The sequence below is a fragment of the Lonchura striata genome, chromosome 2, assembly GCF_050655825.1.
Source record: "Lonchura striata isolate lonStrDom1 chromosome 2, ASM5065582v1, whole genome shotgun sequence".
Classification (NCBI taxonomy): Eukaryota; Metazoa; Chordata; class Aves; order Passeriformes; family Estrildidae; genus Lonchura; species Lonchura striata.
Window position 1 is genome coordinate 18,773,405 of NC_140704.1, and position 26,339 is coordinate 18,799,743.

General features: G+C 36.1%; 1 protein-coding gene across 20 annotated transcripts in view; it reads right to left on the reverse strand.

Moving 5' to 3' along the window:
- MLLT10 (MLLT10 histone lysine methyltransferase DOT1L cofactor) overlaps nt 1-26,339 on the reverse strand; it is a 133,612-nt gene that overhangs the window by 35,394 nt on the left and 71,879 nt on the right. For all 20 annotated transcript variants that reach the window (XR_014950953.1, XM_085565581.1, XM_085565559.1 and 17 more), the window contains 2 exons: nt 22,887-23,142; nt 20,336-20,905 (listed from right to left, as the gene is read on the reverse strand). Coding sequence is in view for 19 of the 20 variants with exons in the window: in XM_085565581.1 (XP_085421707.1) it covers nt 20,336-20,905; nt 22,887-23,142 (826 nt within the window). In the remaining variant the exon portion in view is untranslated. The remainder of the gene's footprint in view (nt 1-20,335; nt 20,906-22,886; nt 23,143-26,339) is intronic.

The window sequence follows — 26,339 nt, forward strand, 5'->3', positions numbered from 1 at the left end:
GTAGTTTTATTCAAAATCTCAAAAGTAAGTAGCTCCATGAGCAGAGGAGTTAACAAAACTGATTAAACACAGTGCTGCATCTCACAGATTACATCAATACACGAAGTTTTCCCACCACAATTTCTGTATGTGTATCTATGAAATCCACACTTATTTTCTAGTACTACAGTCCCCTCCATTACCCAGCTCTTTTACACTCCCTTCTTAGGCTGGTGACTGCCTAGTTCAGGAAGAGAGAAAGAACAGGCAGCAGTTGGCTACTTTTATCTCATAGACCATCCATTCCTATTACAGGAACATACATGTTTTAGACTTTTTTTTCTGTAATCTGGACAACAGCCTTAGAGCTTACTGTGGGCCTAAATCAAGAGAGACAACATCTAGACTGCTTCCTTAGGAAGCTTATAAAATGGTCTCCCTAAAGCTGTATTTTTCTTTTGTAGGTCAGAAAAATTTCTGACTATTACAACAATTCTGAAAAGAGGAAGTTATCTGAGTTATCTTTCATAGGCGGCTCATCTTTAGCATTTTGTCAAAACTTCAGGAATAATATGGCCAAAGAGGCAATTTTTCAAATGTAAACTTGCAGGCCCACGGAAGTTGCGAAGAATGACAAAACCTTCATACTTGGGGGAAGACAGATGGGCATGGGGTTGGGACAACAGCTTCAAGGGAACTCATAGTTGAAACTGCAGGAATAAAAGGAAATTCTGAGTTTTAAGAACAATAACTTCTATAATTACACAAATTGAAGCTATAGACGTATTTTCAATACTCTCACTTTGAGTGGTGATCTCAAAGTCTCCTCTAAACCCATGGCAACTTCCTATACTGTGCAAAATGAAAAAGTATCTTTGCATGAAGCAGTCCATTCATTAGTAACTAAGCAGGTACAAAAAACTGATTAAGTTCCATTACACAAGAAAAATACGTTCTGTTCCAGTACAATGTTAACTATGGAAGAAGTACCCCACTATGTTATTTTGTAATATGATCATAAACTGAAGTGAATTAAATGCAAAACAGAAGCAAATAAAAATAAGGGTGTTTTTTTAAGTTGTCAAAAGAAAGTTGCACTTCAACTGTCAAGGTAGCAACAATACTCACTTAAATTTATGAGCTAATAAGCTTGGAGGCTAGGGCAAATATGTTTCCTTCATTAAAAAATCTGAAATCTAAGAACCACATAATTACACTATTTTCCTGCTGGTGATGAGGAAAGTGGTAGAGTTCACTTTCAGATCAGTTTCTACAAGACTCTGCAGTAACAGTTCTAGAGGTGCACAGAAATGAAAGTTACTGATCTGCAGCTGGGTAACAAGCTACACTTCCCTCCCTTTCAGTGACTGGGCATCCTTTTTTGATGGAGGCACAGCAGCCTCACAGGTAACAGTCAATGGCTTCCTTTCACAAAAGGCATTCTGAGTACTCACCAGAACTGAGGCAGAAGTTTAAAAATCCCACAGACTCAAAATACCCAAAGAATGCACACTTCTGGGAGTGGAGGGGAGGAGGAAGATACAAAGTACAAGTGTACATGTTTTCAAAAACTAGTTTTCTAACTGTTTTGAAACAGTTATTCCAGTTTCATACCTATTGATAGAAGGCAGATTGCCACAAATATTCCCTTTGAGAATACTTTGTAAGAGTGGATTTATAGTCAAAGACCAAAATACTCAATGAGAACCTTGACACAACTGAGGAACACAATCCAGCACGGCAGTATGACATATATATGGTGATCCATGATCAAATAACTTACACATACAGCAAAGACCTTAAGTTTGCTATCAAACTCCATTACAATTAACCCCAAATTCTTGGCAGCTTATCCAGCAAAAGATGTTCAGGAAATCTCTTCTGTCTACTCCTGTCCCTATGGTCAAACCCCTGACTGTACAACTATCTATAATCAATCAGAAATGTGTTCAACAACAGGGTGGGGGTGAATGATCAGAACCAATCCATGTGCTACTGAAATGGTCTACTGTGTTCAGCTAGTCCCATCTGCTAGAGTGAAGAATAGTATTTTACACTTGATTCCATGTCCATTGACTGCCACTCTTGTCAGCAAATCTGAATTAATCCAAGCTGATACAGGTCTTACACTGCAGCCCTCCACTGCAGAAGGGCTCAAACATGCATTTTTCATAGCCCAGCCAAGAAAAATGTTCTCTCTGAGAGAAGTGGTCTGAATATGACACGAGGAGACAGATGAACGACATGCTAGACTAGGAAGACAGGGAGAACTGTACTCTCTTACTAGCTCACTATATCAATCCCTAACAGTGAACAGCCACACAAGGAAAAGTACAAAAATAGGCCAAGCATGTAGTAATACTTTCCTCAAATGTTCTCTAGAAATCTATAATATATGAATTTTGAGTGTCAGGAACTGTCTTTGTAATTATTAGCCTTAAATATGCTTCCACCGTTGCCCCAGTGAGTATCTTCCAGTCCTTTCTGAACAGCTGAAGCTTTTCATAATGTATCTCATGGCAATGTTACACCTTAGTTAAACTGTGCAGTCTTTTTTTGGGGTGGAAGATGGCTGACACAGGGACAAAACTCCTTTATCTTGTTTCCTCCAGATGTTCTGACTTCTCATAAAAACCTGTGAGATGCTTTATAACTGCCAGTTTACATTTCACAATTAATTCAGCTTTATGATATAGGACATGCTAAGAATTTCATGCTTGTTCTACCATGAGTCAAAAAGTTTTCAAGTAGTCTTCTAGAATAGAATACTCAGATAAAGAGCTCTGTGATCATATCTGAGACGCATGTTCATGACCACAAAAAAGACCTGTACTTCAAATGTGCCACAGCACAGAAAGATCTTTGTAAAACAAAGATCTTTGTAAAACAGATAAGTAAGAACAATTGATAAAGACCTTAACTTTTTAACGTTTAAAAGTTTAAAATGTTCAATTTTGTAGCAATGAGCCAACATATACAAGCGTAAGTTACTTAAATACAGCAAACTAAAACCAAAGTAATTTTAGGCTCACTTAATGAGTATTCATGAATAGGAGCATGACTTGTGACCTATATTTCTTAATGATTTCAGAAAAATTTACTGTGTTCGCTTAAGATCTCTGAAAACATAGCGTAGCTTCAAACAATTCTGAAGCAATTTACCTCAGTGCTGGTTGGTGAGTCACTGGAAGCACTAGAACACAATCAAGTCTTTTATGGGAGTTTCTCCCTTCTGGATTCCAGTGATCTGAGGCTGGTGTCTTTGAAGGGAGAGGGCAGGGGGGAAGATGGGACACCTTTTGCTCAAATTTCTGAAGACCTACAAATAGCTATCACTAGCAACAATTACAGTTTTCAAGTGGTATTCTAGAACCTCATGGTCAGATAGTTACACTTTAGACTGCAATGTCGGACAACCAAACAGTACTCAGAATTCCAAAATATGCATAACAGAACTACTTCAGGCTTTTAAATTCACCCTTCTCTTGGTCTTAGTTTTTAGCAATTTAGATGGTTTAGCTGAGCACTACTGTCTCCATGCTTCAATACAGCAGATGCCTTTCTATCAACACTGAAAAACTCTGCCCAACTTGGGCTACATTCAAAAATTTCAATTCACACTCATTACAGATTCTGTTTAGTTTAGGTTACCTTGTTAAAAAAAGTATACCATAAATACTGAATTTTGCCTACACTGATGGAAAGGGCAAGGCTACAGAACTGGTTTCTTTGGAAACATGTTGTCTTCAAATAACAATCAAGCACTGAGACTGCCACAATGGATGTCTGTTCTGTATTATGATTATCATCACTGCAACTCAAAAATCAGCGTAAGACAAAACAATCAATATCCAAAGACCTAAAAACAGCATCAGGCATATGAAATTAAGACAGAAGACAGAACAAGCAAGAACTGAAGTTACCACAGAAAGGCAACACACAAACATTACTATTTACAACTATTTCTAACATAAATAATCATGTCACTGTTTCTCCTAGTCTTTTTTTAACATCTGCACTAAAACTGCCAAGAGATAAGTATACTTTATATGCGTATTTATGCATCTGTAGATATGTGTAGACTTCTTGCTGCTTTTCAGTGGTAGACTCATAGAGGAAGAGATGAGACTGCAAGGTCAAGTCAAAGAAGTTTGACTGTAAGGTCTAGAGTATTGTTTGGAAGGACAAAGCATGTTGCTATCACACAGTGAATAGCAGTGACAACTTTACATCGCTCAACTGCAAATTTTGTGGGTTTTAGAAAAAGGTTTTGAAAAAAGCACAGATATAAGAAGTTGATTGTACAAGTGGAAAACATAGCACTGAGTATATCATGTCTCTTACTGGCAAAACTGCAATGTGCCATTGTCTGCCCTGAAGTGTCCTGACTCCTTTTTATTAAGGCAGGCATCTTAATGAAACAGCTTTCATTACTCCATTTTCTAGTCCTCTTCTTTAGGATTACATTCTTTGAAACCAGTTCAACATTTTAGCTACTATCTCTCCTCCTTTAGAGTTTGTCAGCACCAAATTTCAACTGACAGGATTTGGCCATCTTTATAGCAAAACTATTAATAAAACCTCTCTGCTCTAAACTTGCATTTGTTTCCACTCTTAACTAAAACTCACAGGTTTTCTTTTTGGTACTTTATTCCTGATGTGCAGCCAGCTTAAACTCATGCAATGACTCCATCAAAACTCTTACTGACAGTGATATTTACAATCCTCAGCATTACCTGACACATAATCTGAATATGCTGTTGGAGTAAATGATCTTCCTTTATTTAAATATTTATCTCAAGTTTTAATACTTTCTTTTCATCCTATATAAACACACATGACAAGAACTCTTCTTGCTGTTCATATTCTCAGAATTTCTACCTACCCTGACATATTTCACTCATATACATGCTTCTCACAAAACAAGAGCCCTACAATACCACAGTGGTGGAAGGGAGGGAAGGAAAGGCAATACTGTGGAAAAAAGTAACCACCCTAACCTCAGAGGGTATCATGAAACATCACCGCCACCACCCACCACCCCAAAATAAGATAATTAGATGAAAAATCCTGCCCAAACACCATTCTAAAACAAACATGTAGCCATCATTATGCTGTTCCACAACAGTAAGTTGTATAAAGCATTACTACTGTTTGGCAACAGATGCCCTTCCAACTATCTGTGCCACTAGTTTAAAGAACAGAAAGTGCAATGTGGAAAGAAGTCACAAATGGCATTCCATCAATTTCTATTCTGCACCATCTTGTGAATCTCTACCTCTTCAAAATTAAACAGCAAAAAGGCTCTGCTTATAAAACAGCAGAAACTCACCAAGTCCAAATTCAGCACACTTTGTCAGATACCCTTCAGATGTTTTATTTTTGTTCAGAAAAATGGTGAGCTTGCTTTCCTTCATCTCAAAGCTGGTTCAGAGCATTGTATACCTGGGAGAGTGAGAGGGGAAACCCTATATCAAAAGGAAAAAAAGCTAAGCCTATTTTACTAAAGCAAAGCAAATCTAGAGAAATTTCAGTATTTCTCATGACATGTAGACTGTGAAACATAAAGTTAATGTAAAATTAACATTTTTATTATTTAAGAGACCCACCACTCTAGACATCTGCCTAACTGTTTAATTCATGGCTCTGACAGTGTGAAAAGCAAAAGTTCTATAAAACCGTAATGACTGCCACCTTAAAATGCAAAAAATCTTGACCATGAAAAGTTTCAAACATTTTAATTATTTTGCATATGCTGAATTTCGAGTCAATACAATTAGCAATGCATATAGCACTGGTCTTCTAACATACGTGCACAGCAGTAAGAAAACTATCTGTGGCTGGGACAAATGGATTATAATTTCCAATTTTTATTAACAGATCACCTGATATGAATTAAATATCACACTGAGAAATAAACTTGACAATCTTCAAAATTAGCCTCATGAGAGAGGCTTTAAATCTTCCAGTAACTTGTGAATGCAGTAACATTTTAAATCTTCCAGTGACTTGTGAATGCACCTATGATTGGTTCCTACAAACTAACAATAGCTTTGAAAAAGTAAACCAAGTTCTAATTTAATAAGATATTTCATTTCCACTGACTATGACTGAATACAGAAACAGGGGTACAAAGCCAATGCTGAATACTAAAAGGAAACAGCCATTGAAGATTCAATATTGCTCCCTCTGAAACTGATAGTTCTGTTATCAGTGACACAAATGAGCAGCATCAGGCTGTCAGAACAAAGAATGGACAAAACAAGGCTACCTTCACATGCATTACTTGTAGTAATTTAAGTAGTCAGGAAGGGAAGTGGGAGAATGCCTGAGGTAGACATCACTATAACACACCTATGAATGGAACACAGAAGATGGACTAGAAAACACTATTCACAAAATTAAAGAAAAGAATCTCAGAACTGGAATAAAACTGTTATCATTTTACTTCACACATACAAAAAGATCATAAAAAGAGAACTGAGGAACTATTGACCTATCAGGCTCCTGCAGACAATCTACAAAGTTTTCACTCAAGTACTGAACAATTGACACACTGCAGACCTGTATTTCACCCAATCCATAGAATATGAAGACCTTCAATCAGGCTTTTCCACAAAAGGCTACCCTTTGTGATAAATGAACCTCTGAAAAAGATTCTAATATAACTTACCATTATGTATGGCATTCATCAACTTCGCGAAAGCTTTTGAGTTAGGAGAAAAAGGGCTTCATGTTAAGATCATGTTTAACAGACACACAAAAGAATGTATGTATAGACAGGAATTTCAGTGAACAATAATATACCTGAATACATCTTTCTTGTATTAGAGCTCTGATCATTTACAGTAGCACAAATTGTAAAATGGATTTATTTCTCTCCACTATAATGTTTTACTTACATTTCTTTTATCAGTGTTGGTTAGATATTAAATGTCAATTATAAGAACATTCCAGCACATCCCAATTAGCTGAATTCTAAAGCTAGTATTACAAATAAAAATTCAAATTCTTTCCAGTGGCAATCAGTCCCCCCAAGAAAAGACTGATTTTAATTTCATTGTCTGCAACAAATTTAGAAACTCAAACGGAAGTTGCCTTGCTAATTTTAATCACAAGGCATCTGTTTTGCTTCACTGATAGACTGAGATTAACTCAAGTAATCAAGTCTAACAGAAAACGGTTGTGTCTCCTGGACTTCAGAGAGCTCAGTTCAAGAACAACTCAGATACACAGAGAGCGCACAACTAGTGGTACACCAAAGGAGATGCTCACATGAATTTCCTTTCCTTCATGATTGGGGTGTTTAGAGAGTATCAATCTCTGATCCTGAAGTGCCAGAACACACTCACATTCTCTGCTGTGCAGCTGAAATCTCCAACGCAGCCACCACAGCACTGTAATGCCCAGTTGCAGAGTGGTGGCAGTCATGCAGATGCCAGCCCCTTTTCCACTTAACCCACCAGCTTATTCCTGCTTCGGATAATGACCTCATGACTACAGAATTATTTTAGTTTCAGTTTGCTCATTCACTCTGTCACACTGCTAAAGAACAAGGCCCTCAGTTTACACATCTGGTTTGACAAGGTAATCACGTGAATGATTTTATAGGCCAGATGGGGGCCAACACCTCTGTCATATTACCACGGGGGAATTCTCAACCTGCATCAGCCTCTGAGATCTGACTGCAGTAACTATTTGAGTTCCAACAAGGCAACTACTTCTAATGCTTTATTTTTCTCTTCTTTACTCTTGCCACAACTGGAAGCTACTAAACAATCTTGTCATAAGCCATTTTTTAACTCTTTTGAAGGCTCTTCTGAACATCATAATTTCAAAAAAATGAATGAACAAAGGCATCTTAAACTTCCACCATTCATACCCAAAGACTACAAAACTAAGTAGCAATTAAAAAAAAATTAAAAGCTTTGACTTTTACCTACTAACTAAAACTGAATAACTAGTCAAAGGTATGTCAATGGAAATGCTTCTAAAATTTGGAATATTTTAATTAAAGCATTACAAAGTGTGTTCTCTGAAAAATCTAAACATGTTCGGGAGTAAATTTTGTGGTACAATAAAAACATACAATGTACAAAATTTTGTATGATTTTGACAGAAATGCATTCATCTGAAATAAATGAAACTGGTAATTTTGATTAACTTTCTTAACAGTTTTCAGAGAACTAACAAAATACAAAAATACACTCATAATTTACAAGGAAAGAAAAATTACTAAAATGCACAAAGCTGATATGACTGGAATCACATTATACTGTACAGACAAATTCTTTCTCGGGTGCAGAGGACACAATGCAACTGCAGTCTGCCCTCTTAAGTGCAGAATCATTTCACCTACACCTACTCTCCACAGCCTTTATTTGATTATAATTGTATCCATTCTCTCCAGTTATGCTCAATTTTTTGTGCACCAGAAATAGCAGCCATTTTGATCCATCATTGCTTTCAACACTAAAGAAAGTCCCTTTCAAATTTAACGAATCATTGGGTAGGCTTGGAAGGAAGCTTGGGGTGGTGGTGGGCTTTTTCCTTTCTTATTTTTTTATTTTATTCCAAGAAGCTCAGCCCTAGACTGCTGAAGCTATAGCTTTTGCTTTTGTTTTTTTAAAACTGTACCAAACAGGAGCTGCCACTAATTCAAGCAATCACATACAATGCATTCCCAAACATCACTAAAGAGGTATGACAAAGTTTCAAAGCAGAATAGACTAGGTATGTCCCAATGCAAAATTCAGTACTCTAAGATAACACTTCATAGATAAATGAGGAAGAGATGCAGTTAAAGAGCTAACAAAACACTAGCTGTTCTAACACAGACCTCATCCAATTACACAAGGAAGGGCCAACACTGGATCAGCCCTGCTTGTGACTGATGGAGCCAATTCTAGACTCCCCCCAAAGCCTCTCCACAGAACAGAAGGAGAACTGTTCCCCTACCACCACTCCCTTCCACACTCCATAAATTAGTAGAAGGCAGATGAAAAAAGGTGTTTTATTCTGGAAGGAAAAAAGAGCTACTGTCTTGGTTCCTGTGTAACTTGCCTTTATTGGCAGCTAGGTCTTTCCCAACTCCTGCACTGAAGTATCCCCTCCCAGCCACCCAGTTTTCTGCTATAATGTACAGCCAAATTTAAATTCAACATGCTAAGGTGTAAAGAAAGCTTAGGGACAGTGAATGGTAACTATATATATATATATATATATATATATATATATATATATATATATGCTGTAATAGCTGGACTTCACTTCTCATTGTTTTCATTTATTTGCCATCTCTGGTGCCTCCCACACTTTCCTCTCAGTCCTGGCTAAATCTTTCCTCTCTTCAGCCAATCCTTACAGCAGCTGCTATTGTTTGCTTTACTTAGAACCTTACAATCATTCCTCCTTAAAATCAGTTATGCTCAGAAAAAACTTTAATGCTTCCAGCTCATTAATTTCAATTTCTGAAACACGTCAGTATTAATACCTACATCCAAGCCACCATCCTCTGGCTGTTCATTCCTTGTTTTTAAAGGAATTGCTTATGCATAAAAAACCTTAAGTTCCATTCTAAGCTTACCATTACTCCACACACAGAAAAAAAGCCTAGTGATGACTGTGTCCTCAGGAAGGATATTAGTTGCTGTAACCAAGCCCTAAATCCATCAGATTAGGCATTTGTCCATGACAGTTATCACGCTTTAAAAAAAGAGTGACAAAACCCAAACAAAACAAATTCCAACAATTTGCATTTGACACCCTTATGTGAAAACTAACTATATTAACAACTTATAAGCCACTTTTTCATTTGGAAGAATGAGGGGTATGTTTGGTTTTTTGTTTGTTTGCTGGGAGGAGATTCTGTTGAGGTTTTTAAAATTTATTTGCAATCTCTATTCATTCTTATATCACAGATGTTCAAAATAAACAAACAACGGGAAAGAGAAATAAAGCAAAGTCAAGTACCTAGGATCTAACAGGATTACTCATGCAGAAGTCCCAGTCTAATGTTTGTATTGTTCAGTTACACTACCAGCTTCCACGAATCCCTTCTCAACTCCAATTTCTAGAGCTATACTGGTCCAAAGAACATAGATGTTCACTCACTTTTTTTATGACCAAAATTTATTATGACCTAGTGAGGACCCTCTTCTGAACCTTCTACCACTGCACGTAATTCTCTCTCACAAAAACACATGCAGCAAGCTAGATCACAGTCAAAATAAACAGTTTTCTTCCGGTTATACTTATGGCCTTCTCACCTATTTACCAAATCTGACACTGAAAGATAAAAACTTCTATGTAAAAGCTGAATAAAAAGTATATAAAGAGCAATATGAAGCAATGACTTTGCATCTTAACTAAGTGTTAAATCCCAGTTTGGTTCAAATGGACAAAAATGGCTTTCCATTCAGGATCTGATAAGAAGTAGCTTTTCTAACAATAGAAAATAGTTTATTTCAGTTACTATTTCCTGCATCACCACCACAAAAGCTCTTGCAAGAACTGTCCTGCTAAGAATTTTAACAGCACACTTTGTGTATATGGTATACCTGTATATCAATTTCCTACAACAGCTTTTCAGGTATGCCTAATATTCTTGAAAGAGAGTTTTATTTGAGCAACCTTCTGGAAATACATTATTTACTCACTGCTGCCAATTTTCTGCATTTTAATCATGTTGGGGAGATTTATCAAAAATTAGCTCCCATTCAGGTGGCTCGACATGCAGATTGTGCCGGCACAAGTAATGTCTGTACATCATCAGGAATGCTGTACAGTGCAAAGGCACTGGGACACGCTGCCACGTACTGCCCATAAGGCACATCTTGATGCACATGGAGCTACCAGGGGACCACCTGGCTGCACATCCCCCACTGCAGAGCCAGAACTGCGGGGGTGCGTGGCTGCAGCACCGTGCCAAGTGACACGCCACAGTACCGCAGGTGACCTGGAGCTTCAGAAAGGTGCTGTTCTCAGTCCTATCACACCCATATAACCTGCTTAAGGAAGAAAAATAAATTACTTACATATGAAGGTAGCATAGGGACTTGATAATCAAGACACTTAGCCCTACTATATGTGTTTTAAAAAGCAGTATTGTTCCTATACGAATGTGCCACATGAATCTCTCCATTCTAAGTCTTAATGGATTTGTCCCTGAGCAACATCTTTCACTGAAAAGCTGAATTATTTTAAGGTAACTAGTCTTTTTTTATGCCACTGTACTATGTTAGCATTTTTATTTAATTTTTTTCTTTTTGAAAGTTTACAAGGGAATTGCAGAAGTTATTATGATAATCAACAACAGCTCTAGACATCACAGTCTCTCCCCAGATAAAATCATGAGACAACCTTCAGTCAGTTTAACTTCTTGTGCTGCAGCTCTTCACATCAAATAAATGGAAAATTTAAATTCTAAGTACACTTCCTTCTGATTTTAAAACCTTGACCATAGTACTATCACCTCTGACTGACAATAACAACTAAAAAAATTTTAACATATGAATTGGACAGTCTTCAGAAGGACAAAAATGCTTCAAGAACTATCAACACATACACATCACTTATTTTTCAGATATATTTGATTTCTGAAAGACTTGAAAGTCTTTAAGATCTGAAAAGTACAATTTTCATGGAAGAGTAAAAAACCCTACTGCTCCTTTTATAGTCAAGCCTCTTCTCTCTCTACCCTCCCCCACACACACTTTTTTATGTTCCCATGTCACCTTTAACAGATTTTTATGGAGTTAAAAGACTGATTGCTATCTCACATTTGACTTACAAAGAATGCCATACTCTAGTAATTGACTGCAGATGCTGAAAAATGTTCACACTCAAAAAGATGAATATTTTAATTTAAAAATATATATATATACACACCAAAAAAATCCTCTTAATTTAATACCATTTTGAAAGTCCTTTTTTTTAAGTTAAGCCATTTTAAAGGAGTTTCTGGGAGCTAAACAGTTACAAGTAAGCAAACACTTGTATCTTACTTTATTTTCCAAGCAGCAATAAAACTAAGGAACAATCCTTGATCTTCAGAAAAGGGATACACCTCTAAAGTAAATATCAAGTTCTGCAACAATGACATTTGATAGTATAGAAATCTTAATTGCTTCACAGTGTCTCCTTGTTCCCCTGCTCTATTTAAAAATGTAATCCTTATTTCTATAGAAAGAGTTAAAGAATTAACATAATCTAAGCACAAAACTGGAAGTACATTTTCTCTTTCTGCCCTTATTTTTCTAATGTAATAATGATAATACCACATACTTTTACTCCATGTATCTGCAAAGACCATCAGCCATTGGAAAAGCAGGCAATTAATTTTCTTCACTATGCAGACAACAATAGTAGCAAATCTGTCAGCCAGATCTTGTCCATGCAACGTAGTTTATGCAGATTACCCAAGCCCAAAGAAAGTTAGTTTTTATCAGGAGTCCAAAGGCACTTTGTAGGCTCATGAGTTAAATATAATATAAAAGCAGCAAGCAGTTTACAAAAAGGTCATGAACTTCACTGAAAACCTTCCCTTATGAAAAAAAAAAAGAGATTTATAGCTAAATTTGGAAAGTAGTGGGTACAGAAACTTAAGTAGCCTTTAAGCCCTTCCATTTTCTTCTCTGACAGTATAGATACAAACAGTCAGTGTAATCATAAAGATATTTATTATGTTTCAAGAAGTTTGTACTTTGATGCCAATTCCACAAATAATTCTGTATGGGCAAAAATCTAGACCTGCAGAATTTCTTGTATTTGTTACTAAATGAATATTTGGGTAGAAGACTCACAAAGCTTGACTAAAAACAGCATTTCGAACAGTTTAGAAATATTTACATCTTTTTGCTAAGCTGTTTAAAATTATGTCTTTCTCCCAAAAGTAGTAACTACCAAAATATTCATTATTTTGTTATTAAATAAAAGACCAAAAGGGAAGGCAAGAAAATACGCATTCCCTTTCCCATATTGATTTTTTTTGCTTTGTTGTGATTTTATTTTAGCATCTGAAATGTATTACAAGTTCATAGTTTAAACATACTATTTGCTGTTGACTGTCAAGAGCATAAAAACTAAATAAATAAATAGTAACATCTTTTGAAATCTAAATAGAAGCTGATACCCAGACTCACCATAATTTGAGAATCTAGTTAAAAGATATAATCTTCAAAATTTCTATTTTAACCTGACAGACACACAACAATTAACTTGTCATATAATTTCCACAGCTGCCAAGATCTTCTCTGAAACTAGAAGGCCTTAGCAGCTTGACATGGAAGCTCTATCCTAGTTATTAGAGCTTCCCTTCCCTGGGCCATTATTATTTCACTTCAGAAAGCCCTCCCATCTGTTTTCACTCAAAACCAAAAACTTTACAATTTTTTGAGAAAGGAAAACTTTGCCTTGTTTTAAATCAAGTTTTGTTTCAAAGAGATGTTCCAAGAGCTGCTGGTCTTGCAACACTCACAGGGAGGCTTATTTGCATCTCATGCACTGCTTCCATGGAAAGTCAGGTAGCTTGCAGACTTCAAGAGTGGAACAAGCTGAACATTTCTTTTTCTTTTTTTCAGCAGCCCATCCAATTAAGCACTATACTGTATTTTCCTTTAACTTAAAAAAAAAAATAAAAAACAAACAAACAACTCCAGAAACAAAACAAACAACAAACCAAAACCCCAAGAAACCAGAAAATAGCAACTACCAGTACACAGTACCCAAGTACCAAAAACATCTTGACCAGGAATAACAATTCTTATTGTATAATAATTACAATCATTCTTCTAAACATTTTTGTAAACTGAAATATTCTCAAAGATACTCCAGGCTAGCAAAGAGCTTCTGACTCTTTGAAGAGCATGTTTTAAAAATATCATTGTATGCCTCTTGTCAACTTCCACATTCACAGTAATATTTTAGGAGGAAATTACCATCATAAGTAAATATAGTACTTTGCTACCTACAACATGAGTGGAGTAATTCCAATCAACTGTGGTATAACTTTTATCTTCCTTCTTGAAATGAGTGTCAGTGAAGATAATAGCCTTTTCCCCCCCCTACAGTAAAATAATGTTCTGTTCTCCATTATTATTCAGAAGTTTCAAAACTTGCCTCTGTTAGAAAGTTCATTTTTCACTATTTTTTTTCCTTCTTAATCAAGGAATTCTTATTCATTACATCCAAGCATATTTTTTACAACATACGTTTTTATAAACCACCCAGCACCCTCAGAGCAAGCAGCAAAGATTACTTAACTTCTCAATCACTGATAAAAGCATAGAACATACTATGCTGGGCACTAATTCTAGCAGACCCATGCTGCCTGAAAATTTACTACTAACTACTGTATTTTGAAATGCATTATTTGCCCAATTACAAACTATTTCATATGCCAAACTGATGCACCATACTACATTTTCTTTTAAAAATCAAAGAGTTAATATAGCACAGAATTAGGCTCATAGGTAAGGACCAAACAAGAATCTTTGCAAGCACATTGACTTCTTAGCTCTAGAACTTCCTGCACCTGCAAATCAAATAAATGTTCAATTAAACTGTATCTTCTAGAAAATACATTTTCAGAACTGAGATTTGTTTAACTATTACTTCCTCTTAATTGATCATGTTTTACTTTTTTGTTAGGTTAAGGGTCATTGTGCCAGTTTTCAGTTCCTCATATGATATCCATAGTCTGACAAACTCACTCCTTACCTATTCTCCAATAATATGCTTTTTCCAGTCATTGACTCCTTCTCGTAGCTCTTTACACAGAGCAAATCGCAGAACCATGCATAGTATTCGAAGACCAGACACACTCTGCATGCGGAGCTGCATTTCTCATTAGCTTGATGTTTATGCATTAAAACATTTTTAAACACAGCTCAGCACTTGAAACTCAGACACAACTGATTAATCACCTTTATCCTTTTTCTCTACAGTCCTCCTTTCCCCAGAAGGCCATCCTTATCCTGCAAGTACACATCCATCTTTTTAAGATAATCTACTTTAGCTCTACCAACATAACTCTTAGTTTGTACTGCTGACCAAGAGATTCATTTTACCTTGTCCTCATAACCAGACTTCTTCAAAAATTGCAGCATTTTCCAATAGATTTCACAGACTATTCTGAATTGGAAGGGACCCATAAAGATTGCCGAGTCCAACACTTCAGTGAACTGAGGATCAAAGCTGTGACCTTGGTGTTATGAGCACCATGCTCTGACCAACTGAACATAAGGGGAAATAAAATGAAGTAAAGATTGGTTTAATAATTCTATTAACAAAATAAAATTGAAACTTACCTATTAATTACAATTAATGGAAGGATCTGCTGACTACCTAGCATTACAAGTTTTTATTTAAAATGTCATGCTGTATCAATTGAAATGCAGACACCTAGTATGTCACTTCTATTAAAAATTATGAAATAAAATAAAATTAGTCCAATAAGTTATTTTCCATAACTCTCAATATCCACCACCTTTTTATGTCTTAAAATCTTCTTCTGTCAGACACATCATAATTGCATAACATTAACTACTTGTCAGTCTCTCTTATAACTTTGTGAGTTTTAAAGACTTACTGAAATTTAACACTGACAGTCTAAAAGCATAAAAGTACGAGGTACTCATCATCAGGAAATGTCAATACTTCTGGCTGTAGCTGCTGATAACAACTATTTTACTTAAGAACTTTGATGCATTTCATGATAATCCCCATTTTCATAAGATACTTCCTCATGTGATTTCCTCCCTGTTACCTGATGAACATCTCCCTGTTTTCTACACCAACAATCATCAATTTTAACATTTTAATCTTGTATACCATTCACCAATCTCAACACCACTTCTATTCAGCCTCAAATATGAATAATTAAATTCTCCACACATTGATTTTGCCTTGTATGTTGTCTATACCATTTGCTTAGTCCTTAAATGCCATTATTATCTATTAGTATCAATTTACTCTTTATATTCCATCTCCTCTGAATACAAACTGGCTTTTTAACACAGCAAGACTTCTGCTTTGGTGCATTTTGCAGATAAACATAATAGCACAAACTGTTTCAGAATAATTTCTCCTAAACTATTTCTCCCAGTAGATTCAGCTACTAAGTCAAACTTTAAACACAGCATCATGAAGATTCAACGTAAGTACTGAGGGACTTCGTATCTCAGTGCGAATAATTTCAAGTTACTCTTCTCCTTGAAACTCAGAGTTCCCTTATGTCATCAGTGCAACAGTGAGCTTAACAGTATGATGATCTTGCACACCATAACGTGTAGCATTGACAAAAGTTTCAGCACTGCTGGAATCAGATGGGAAAGGAGAAAAAAATACATGGAACTAATCTGAAACATTCAACAAACTCTCATATAAAACTGAAACTTAACTGCACAAGACAAGATCAACTCAGAGGGACCTGTGCCAAAAACATAAACAATTTCTCATAATTTGAAATACTGCTTCAATAAAATACAATACCGGGTTTGGAGGAGTCTTTTATTCCAAAAAGCGTCTAGTGTTACCAACCAGAGCCTACTGAAGATTGGCTAAGGGCAGAATATATACGGCGCAGAGATAAAAATGTAGAAAGACAAATTCTAATTTCACCTCAGTTGGGACAAAGGAATTCCAGAACATGGACACAGTAAGGGTGCTGAAACAATGGGCTAACCATTTCGAGGCCTAATTGGTAACTGAATCTTTTCCAGTCTTTTTAAAGAAAGAAAATGTATAAGCTTTTTTAAGGGTTTACAGTACACATAACGGCAAAAAATCAATTTTACAAAAATTAAAATATTGAAGCAAATAATCACCTGAAGTCCTTGGCTACTGAAGTTGATACTATACAATTTGCTGTACATTTGAAAACAAGAGCAGAACCCGGAAAGACAGAGAAGTACCTGAAGCACTGTAAGAATTCCAGCAGCAAGTATCCATGCTGAACTTGGAAGACAACTGCCCAAGAACTTTTATCTACCATGAAAGAGAAACTTCTGATACTGGATTCTTTCCATTTTACATTGCTTCATTTTTCCACAAAAGTTAGAAGGTATTGTACATCACATAAAATGTTATTCTTCCTGTTGCTGAGGCACCCAAGCTCTCAATGCTTTACAGTACTAGACTAGAAATCTTTAAATATTATTCCCTAGAAGGATGCTGAGAATGAACTTAATCTTGAGAATACAGCTTGGACAGCTTTGACTTGGAAAGTTAGACAGCTCTGTAAAATAGCTGAGTTCAGATGAAATCAACACACAACTTTCCCTATTAAAAGATTCATATCCTGAAATCGCTCAAAGACCAACCCTATTTGGGGTGAACCATTATCAGCTTTATATATAACTCTTCCAATAACTTAGGCCTTCTTAGACAATAAACTTAAAATGCTTGTAAATTAAAAAAAAATATATAAGCATGGTTTGTAAATGAGCTGATATCTATAGAACTTTGGCGGAGTTTTTTTAAAAAGGGTAAAATGTTGTTTTACTGCAAAAATTCTATATCACCCTAACAATTTAAGTTTTATTTCATTTTTCATTTGAATACGGTGTTAAAGTAATGCATAAAATGTTTCCTGTCAGGTTATAATTACATTTCAGAAAAAATAATAGCATAAAGATTGAACATTTAAGTTTAACCCTGAACACACCAGATCTGTTGCATGGCAAACACAACCTAACTGTATGTGTTGTAACAGCTTCTAATAACACATCCTTATACTACACCAATATTTATGGTACATCTCTGTTATTAAGCAGGAAAAGAGAACCCCTTTGGACTGGATAAGTTTGGAAATTACAAATATGTCTACAAAATTAGCTGAATATACTTACTCTGAATAAAACTTTTTGGGAAGACATCTAATTATGTATAAATAGCACACGATGAATCTGTGTTACCATCACAGAATAAGCTTCCCTTCACACTTCATCTCATTTGAACATCAATTATGAGCACAATTATCATACATCTGTGAAGACATGTTTTTCATAATTTTTCTGGATCTCAACAAGTACTGTCCAGAAAATTGAAAGAGAATAGGTGCTGTTAGGAAGACTATTTTAAAAAAAAGAGGAGGAGATTCTTGCAAAAGTGCCTTGGAAGCTTTGTTTAGTATGGTCTAGCTCATTCCTGATCCAGCTTCTTTGAGGTATCAAGGTAATTCCAAGTAAAAGGCAATAAAAACATATTTACTTGAATAAGTTGTGTTTTCACTCACTACATTTTACATGCACAAAATCTTATCTCGGGGCTTGGATCAAATAATTTAGATTCACCTGTCAGATCTTGTTATTCAACAATGTGGTGAGCACATTAAAAAGGGAAGTATCAGCATATTATAATTGAGAAAATACATGTTTCTGATAATACTGGTAGTACTCATATGTCCTTCTCCATGCAACATAAAAAAACTTTGTTGTAAATTGGGTTATTGGGTTGCTAAACCAACAAATGCTTATGATGAAGGAAGGAGATCAGCACTACAGCCATAAGAAAAAGAGGAGATGAGGGAGAAGAGTACATTTCAAAAATAAGCTGTGATTCAAGCAGAAGCTTCTGGACAAATTTAGAGCTCGTGCTCAAAGACATCCCATTTGTTTTTGTATCTCTGGATTTTCTTGGTTTTGTTGGGGTGATTTTGTTTACTCATTTATTTATATCCATGTTCTTTGGCATTCTCAGAAAATATCACTGTTTTAGAGGACAGGTCTAATGCTGGCCACCAAGAATCATAAATATACTTAATAGATGTGAAACTATAGGCTGAACATCATGATAAAAGTAATAAAACAGACACGGTATTTCCATCCATGTATTTATTGACAAAGAGTTTAACATTATCACTGGCATTTTCTAGATGGAAGAGATGTAATGGAGAGGGCAAAGGAAGCAAGAATGGACCTAGACAAGGAAAGGTCTGTACAAGGAGCTGATGAGAGCAGCATATTCTATGATAAATATAAGAGAGAAAACATGGGTCATTCACTTCAAACCAAGACCTTGTACTTCTATCTCCTACCTTAACTACAACAATACATAATCCACCTGAAAGAGATCATAAAAGAGTAAGAAAGCTCATACAAAATAATCAGAACACTGATATAAATCCGTTAGATGCTCACTGTTCATAAAAGGTAAGAGGTAAACATGTTCTTAAAACTGTATTTTAAACAGAAAGATAAACAGTGAACTATGAAGCTTTATCATATGCCATTTCTCTCTCATTGATTTTAATATAGGAAAAGTATTTCTTAATATAGTTGCTACTGCTGTTGCCATTATTACCCATAATAAAAATGATCATTTGCCTGTATCTAACTGCTTTAAAACAATGTGGCTGTGACATCCAAGTTTTGTACCTGCCTTGTTCTGAAAGAAATACAGGGGGTTTTTTTCTTTGAACTATGTATATTTTAAAAATATCTCTTGCTTATATAGTGAAAATATATAATACAAAAAGCATAAAACCCTCCCCAGAAGCACACATTCAAACTCCATTTATCTCTTCCCCCAAAATAGAAAAATTAAGGGGAATAAAAAATAAAGAAAACCACACTATAACAACAAAAAGGACAAAATTTTGAAGTTTCAAAAGTGAGGTAAGTTGTTATCTTTTACATCACAAAGCTTTGAAAGAAACTTCAGAGCAACAAAGACTTTGGTAGATAAGAGTATCCAGCCAGGCCATTCCACACACAGCTTTACTGGAAACAGAAAGCCTCTCACAGCCCCAGATGCGCATAAACATTCAGAACAGAGGAAGAACAAACCAGCCAATTTCAATTGCTAAATAGCACACCAGAATATGTAAATGTCATCCAGCTACACAGGAGTCCAGACTCAGAATATAATTTTACATGTTTAAACTGGTCATTCTCCATGTAGACATTTTGATTTTCAGTTAAGCTAAACTGGGAAAATGGAACTGAGGGACACATTCAGCAAAGCTGACAAACCCAAGTACCAATTTTGTTTTCTCTGTGTAACAGAACACACAGACAATAAAGTCCATATACTATCACTTTTTTTTTTCTTTAGCTAAACCAGCCATATGTAATTTTCAAATATCCTATTTACATGCACCTTTTCCCCCTACAGCTTCAAAACCTGCATTTATATAGCCTATAGGTCAATACACAGGTCCATCTACTATAGCCACCTACAGCGAAGTGGCACCTATACATGGAACAGAACTTACTTTTCCAACAGTCCTTTTTCCCCCAATGTGATTTTCATGATAATTTAATGATACTATGTTCCTGAAAAGCATACTCAGAATTATAGCTAAAATAATAAAAACATATTTTGAGGTAAAAAAACAAATCCAATAAATGCCTACCTGAACCCACTGGAGATGAACCAACACTAAGACTTTGTAAACTTCCATTCCTGAGCAAAGTTGGAGATTTTTGAAGACCAGAGCTTGTCACGCTTCCTGCAGCAGATGCCACAGATGAAGTTGGGGAAGCAGAAGAAACTGAAAGATGGGAAAGACTTTCTTGACTTTTATTTCCTTTAGGTCTACCAGGCCCATGTTTACTTTGCTTATTTCCTTTCCGTTTCTTCTCTGTTACAGTTTCTTCTCCTAGTCCAGAAGTTTGAGCTCGTTTGTATGCTGTAGAAGTAAGGCTTGAATTACTTATGTCTCCAGGTGAGCTGTCAAAGTTTTTAGATTGGGGAACAGCTGATGATGATGAAGGGAGACCAATTAAGGAAGTGAAACAATTGACTCCTCCCTCTTGGTTCCCAGCCTCTCCTTTATGTACATCTTTGGTTGATGAAGCCTGTTGAGAATGTGTGAAACTGTCATTTCGCAGATCTGTGTCTGTAAAACTCAAAAAATCTTGGGGAGACTGAACTGAACTTCCAGAAGATGACTTTATGCTCCCAGGAGTGCCCAAAAAACTTCCTAAAAAAAGAAAGAAGTACAATTATATTTTTCCCTGTAGTTGATAAAAACCAATCGGAAGTATGATGATCTTAGAATAAAAAACTTTAATGTGAAAGGACTTTATGAAAAGCTTTATGAAGAGCTAAAGAACTCTTTAAATAACTTGTTGGATTGGTTCTCCTGCTGATCTTCACTTTGCTGTATATGACTCTCAGATTCCTATCTGAGATTCAGATTTGCATCTGGAGCACAAACAAGTTGAAAATTAATAAAAGAAGAATAACAACTTTGTTGCTATTCCATCATGTTTTGAAGCCCTAACAAACACTTGATGCAAATTGGAGTAGATTTTTTTGAACATACAGATATATAAAAAGAAAGCTGATAGAAATGTGCTATGATCACATATACACTATGCCTGCAATCTTCTTTACCATTCTACCTAAAATTAAGAGTTTGACGCAGGTCAAGCGAACAACAATTTGGCTTAATTCTCTCCAGCTGAGGAGGAGTTCCACAGAAAACATATTCTTCAATAGCACACAAGAGAAAGTGAAAAACAGTCTATGGAATTGGCATTTAAACGCTTCTTTAGCACTGTCACAGAACCATAAAGATCTTTTGTGTAACAGAATTACATTCCTTCTCCAGTATTTGGAATGCAGTAATTTCATCACTGTATTACTGCATCCAAGGCAGAAAATTAAGCACTCTTGGGAAATACAAGCATCTACTTGCACTGAAATTCACTGATTTTATACAGGTGGGTGTCTGTGGGTACTGTTTCACAGAATTCAGACTGATGTAAACATCAAGAAAATATTTCTAACTATGATATTAGGTATAAAAACCCCATGTCCTTTTAAAAGTAATATTTTATCATTAGTACTCCACTAAATATTGTTAATAATTCAATTTAAAATAAAATGCACATAAATACAGCTATTTTTAGAAATTTAAAATATCCTTGTTTTGTATTTTCAATAAGTTATATCAACTTCAGTTAATGCAGCCCAAAAGAAAATACATGCACATAATAAAGACCTATTTTGCAATCTGCAGTAAGATTTTTCTTTAAATGAGGAATTACAGAAGGCAACTTTAAAAGTTTTGAGCATTTAAACAAAAAAACTTCCTCTTCTTTTGAAGAGCTCTAGACCAATTTACAAGTGTTCACTGCATAAATAATCTCAAAAGAAAAATCACCATCACAAAGCATAAACAACAGACACTACAGTGAAAAATTACTAAAAATTATTTTACACAAGACCTAGTTTGTTGTGTTTCCAAATAATATGTTTTATTAAGTAAGGAATTATAAAAACCCTTTTAATTTTTTTAAATCATTTTCCAACTCTGATGAAGATCCCATAGTAAGATTTGCTTTTAAGCAGCGCTCATAGTGCATGTAGTGGACTTCAGCAAGCTCAAAAAGTAACAGATTTTGTACTACCTAAAGTAAATAAACCTTACATACTTTTTACATACCTTCTGTTCATATATTTTAATGACAAAAAAATTAAGTAGAATGGTCTTTCACTCTGATGAAAATAGTATACTTTAAAAATCTGCATCTTGAAAAATCATTGAGCAGCCAATGCATCCTATGCATTAGGTTGCCCAGTTCTGTTCTTTAGCCAGTGCTCTGACTAAGAAACATTGAGTATTACTCCCTTAAAGAGCTAAGACGTCTAGACTCAAAGTCATATTAAAGTTTACCCCAGGCTAAGGCACATAAAGACAATTCTGTTTGCAGCTAAAGAGAAAACCTTAACTGTCTGAACAAAAGCATCAGTTCTGCCTTTTAAAAATGTACAACCTTCTTTTTCATGTTATAGCAACAAACATTTTTGCCCTGAAAAAAGTTGGGTTTTTCCATAAAGTGAAGTAACATTCTCAGTATTGAGGATAAAAGATTAACTACTTTTCAAGTTCTGCATACATAAAATTTCTAATTCATGTCAAAGCAGAAATTCTGTTATTGCTTAACAATCAGTACCTTGCTGAAAAGGGCTAGCTGCAGTCACAGTTGTTCCTGGATTTCTTCCAGCACCGGGCTTTCTTCCCCTCTGACCTGAGCTGTGACCTGCAGATTTCTTCCCTTTGCTCTCTGACCCTCTAGCCTCTGAAGAATCTTTTCCACTTGAAACATGCGCAGGAACTTCCTGGAAATTTGCATTTGTAAATCGAGCTGAGGTATCTTCCAACCGCTTCAAGGAGCCTGACATGGAATTGTTGCTAGTGCTTGTGTATGTCTGGCATTTTAAAAGAGAGAAGAAATTAAAGAAACAAGTCACATAAAAAACTCTTAACTGTTTAAAGGACTTCATTCTTTCAAATGAACACAGAAGTGTTCAAATACTACTGTAACTAGAAACAGCAGGAATTACAGCAGCTGAAATCTGAACAGTCTCTGCAAACTGAAATATATAAAACATAATTTTGTGCAAAAAAATATGCATAATGCCTTTGATTGAAATTTTTACTTCACTGAGGTAAATGGAAAAATCTCACAGATATGGTCTTGATAGTCTATTTAAATAGGATATTGTTATTTTATGCTTAAAATTAAAAATTAGAAAATAAACTTTTAATGTTTTTCTGAACATACAATTTAATGCTTTTTTTGTTAAACTGGAAATGTTGCTCTATCAGCAGTGGAACTGTTCAAGGTGTCAAAACCTAAGAACTTGGATTTTTAAGACTTTATAGTCTCAACACCAAACCAAAATCAGCTCCCTGGCATGTGAACCATCCCCCATTCATCCAATTCCTTAAGAAACACCAAGTAAAGAAGACACATGAGACAGCTGATAGAGACATACTTACTTCAAACCTGCTCTCTGACAGGTAGAAAAACACTCTTAAGCTCCCAATGCAACCCCTATCCACCCCCAAGATTTCTAGCCCTTTTCCTACAGCCCTCTCCAGAGGGCTTTTAAAAATTTAACCTTTAGGTCCATTATTTGACTGTTAAATTTTACCAGAATTGTTCCTATTGGTGAACAATAGTCAAAAGAAGTTTCAGAGAAAGTAATTAGGTGGGCAGGGAAACTGCATGCACATTAGGAAACCATACAAGGGAATATTGCTCTTCTCATGACTGAAAAAAAAGTGGAGTTGTGCTAACAGAATTTTAATAACATAAGAAAAAATTAAAGCAAAATCAGGAAAAACCAAAAGAATTATACTGTTATTTATACTCAAGACACGTAGTAAAACAGCTTCGTTAAAAAAATACGGATCAAACCTAGAAACTCATCTGTTCAAAATGAGCTTGTCTGTTTTTCAGTTCTTACAGAACAGAATTTAAAATAGTATCTACAGTTATCTCCATTAAAGACCAGACAAACACATGCCTCTTAAAACTGAGCATACACACACATTTTCCCTGCCCAAGTGGCATGCTTGCTGAATTTAGGCCTAGAACAGAATGTTTCTTCATCTTTACATAAAGCTTTGTATAGCAACTGTACAAAGTTTTCCATATTTTACTAAAATAGCTAAGATATTTACACAACCTTACTTTTCAGTTGTAAATGACAGAAGACAACTAAATATACAAGCTTTAAGGAAAGCAAATACTTCAATCTATTTGCATACCAGGCCAGGCAATGACAAGTAAGCATTAATTTGCAAACACTGTGCTGTAATTTAGTTTGACTGCAAGTGTGAATCCCACTCCTGGTAGATTTTGAAGAATATGCATGCACAACACAATTCTGCCTTGGAAAATTTTGCTCCCACAGCTACTTGCATTTCAGAAGGTGCTATAAGGTGTACTGAAATCTACATGCTTACTCAGAGAATCATAAACACTAACATGATGAAATATACCCTAAGCAGAGAAAGCTACTGTCATTTTTATGCTCTCCATCTATCACTCCCTGATAGAGCTACTCCATCCATCTGCAGCAAGTCTTAAAACTTCTGGGGATTTATGGTAAACACAGAGTAATCAGTCTTGGTACACATAGTACATGCCAAGGTTTGAGTGGCCTTTAGCCCTGTGCAGATGTATAAGACAGTACCCTTGCACAGAGAGGGGAAAGATCATGGCAGGTAATTCTCCACAAAAATGCCAGATGGTAAGAGCAGAGTCCAAGCAACAATCAACCAACCCAAAAAAACCCCAAAACCAACACTGGGTTTGCATGGTCAGGTTTTGGTAGAGAGGGGGCTACAGGGGGGTTCTGTAAGAAGCTGCCAGAGGTGTCCTCCATGTCCAGGAAAGCCAATTCCAGTCAGCTTCAGGACCGACCCAAAGTTGGCCAGGGCTGAACCCATCACAAATGGTAACAACATACTGAAGAAGGAAAACCAAAAAAAGCTTATTGGGCAGATGGAACTGCAGCCAGAGAAGGACCGAGAACATGTGAAAGAATCAACTCTGCAGACACCAAGGTCAGAAAAGAAAGAGGAGGAGGTGCTCTAGGCACCACAGCTGAGATTCCCCTGCATACCATGAAGACCATGGTGATGCTGCTGTGCCCCTGCAGCCCTTCGATGGATGGCCCATTACAGAGATGCAGAGATCGACCTGCAGCCCATGGAAGAAACCCACACCAGAGCAAGAGGTGCCTGAGAGCAGGCTGTGACTCCGTGGAGCAGGCTCCTAGCAGGATCTGGTGACCTGTGGAGAAAGATCCCATGCTGGAGCAGGTTTCCTCACATGACTTGTGACCCTCTGGGGGGTCCACACTGGAGGTAGGCTGTGCCAGAAGGACTGCACCCTGTGGAGAAGTGATTCTTGCTGCAGCAGTCTGTGGAGAAGCATAGTCCATGGGATGGACTCGCGATGGAGAAGTTCGTGAAGGACTATCTCCCATGGGAGGAATGCTGGAGCTGGGGAGGACTCTTCTCCTTAAGCAGCTGCAGGAGCAACCACTGAAGAACTAACCATAACCCTCACTCTCCATCTCCCCACACTGCTGGAGGGAGCCAAAGCTCAAAACATGAGACAAGAATTTTCTACCAGGAGTAAATATGGGGCTGATGGCTCCTCCCAACTAAGAAGGCAGGCAGAAGAGGCAGCAAAGAATTCAAATTCCTAAGTCACTGTAGTTCTTCTTAAAATATCCTATATCTACGTACCAAAAGTGAAAAAATGTAGTGCTACTGCATTAATCACAGAGTAGTCAGGCATTTCTTATTTCAAACTTTTTCTAACTTAACTGATTCAGACTGAACAACATTTGCTGTGGCATTACAGGGATGCACAAAAGTGCTTCTCAAAATAGCAGGGGCTGGAACCTCAGTAAAATTTTGTGGAATTAAATTCTGCAGAAACAACAGGCAATTCAACTACACTAAAGAAGGCGAATTCAGTTTATCGTGCAGCCTTTCATGATTCTATCTAAAGAAACCACTCATCCAGATAAAAACATGTTTTAAGACATCACCTGCATAAATGGCCATTACCACTGGATTTACAAAGGTTTAACATCTTTAA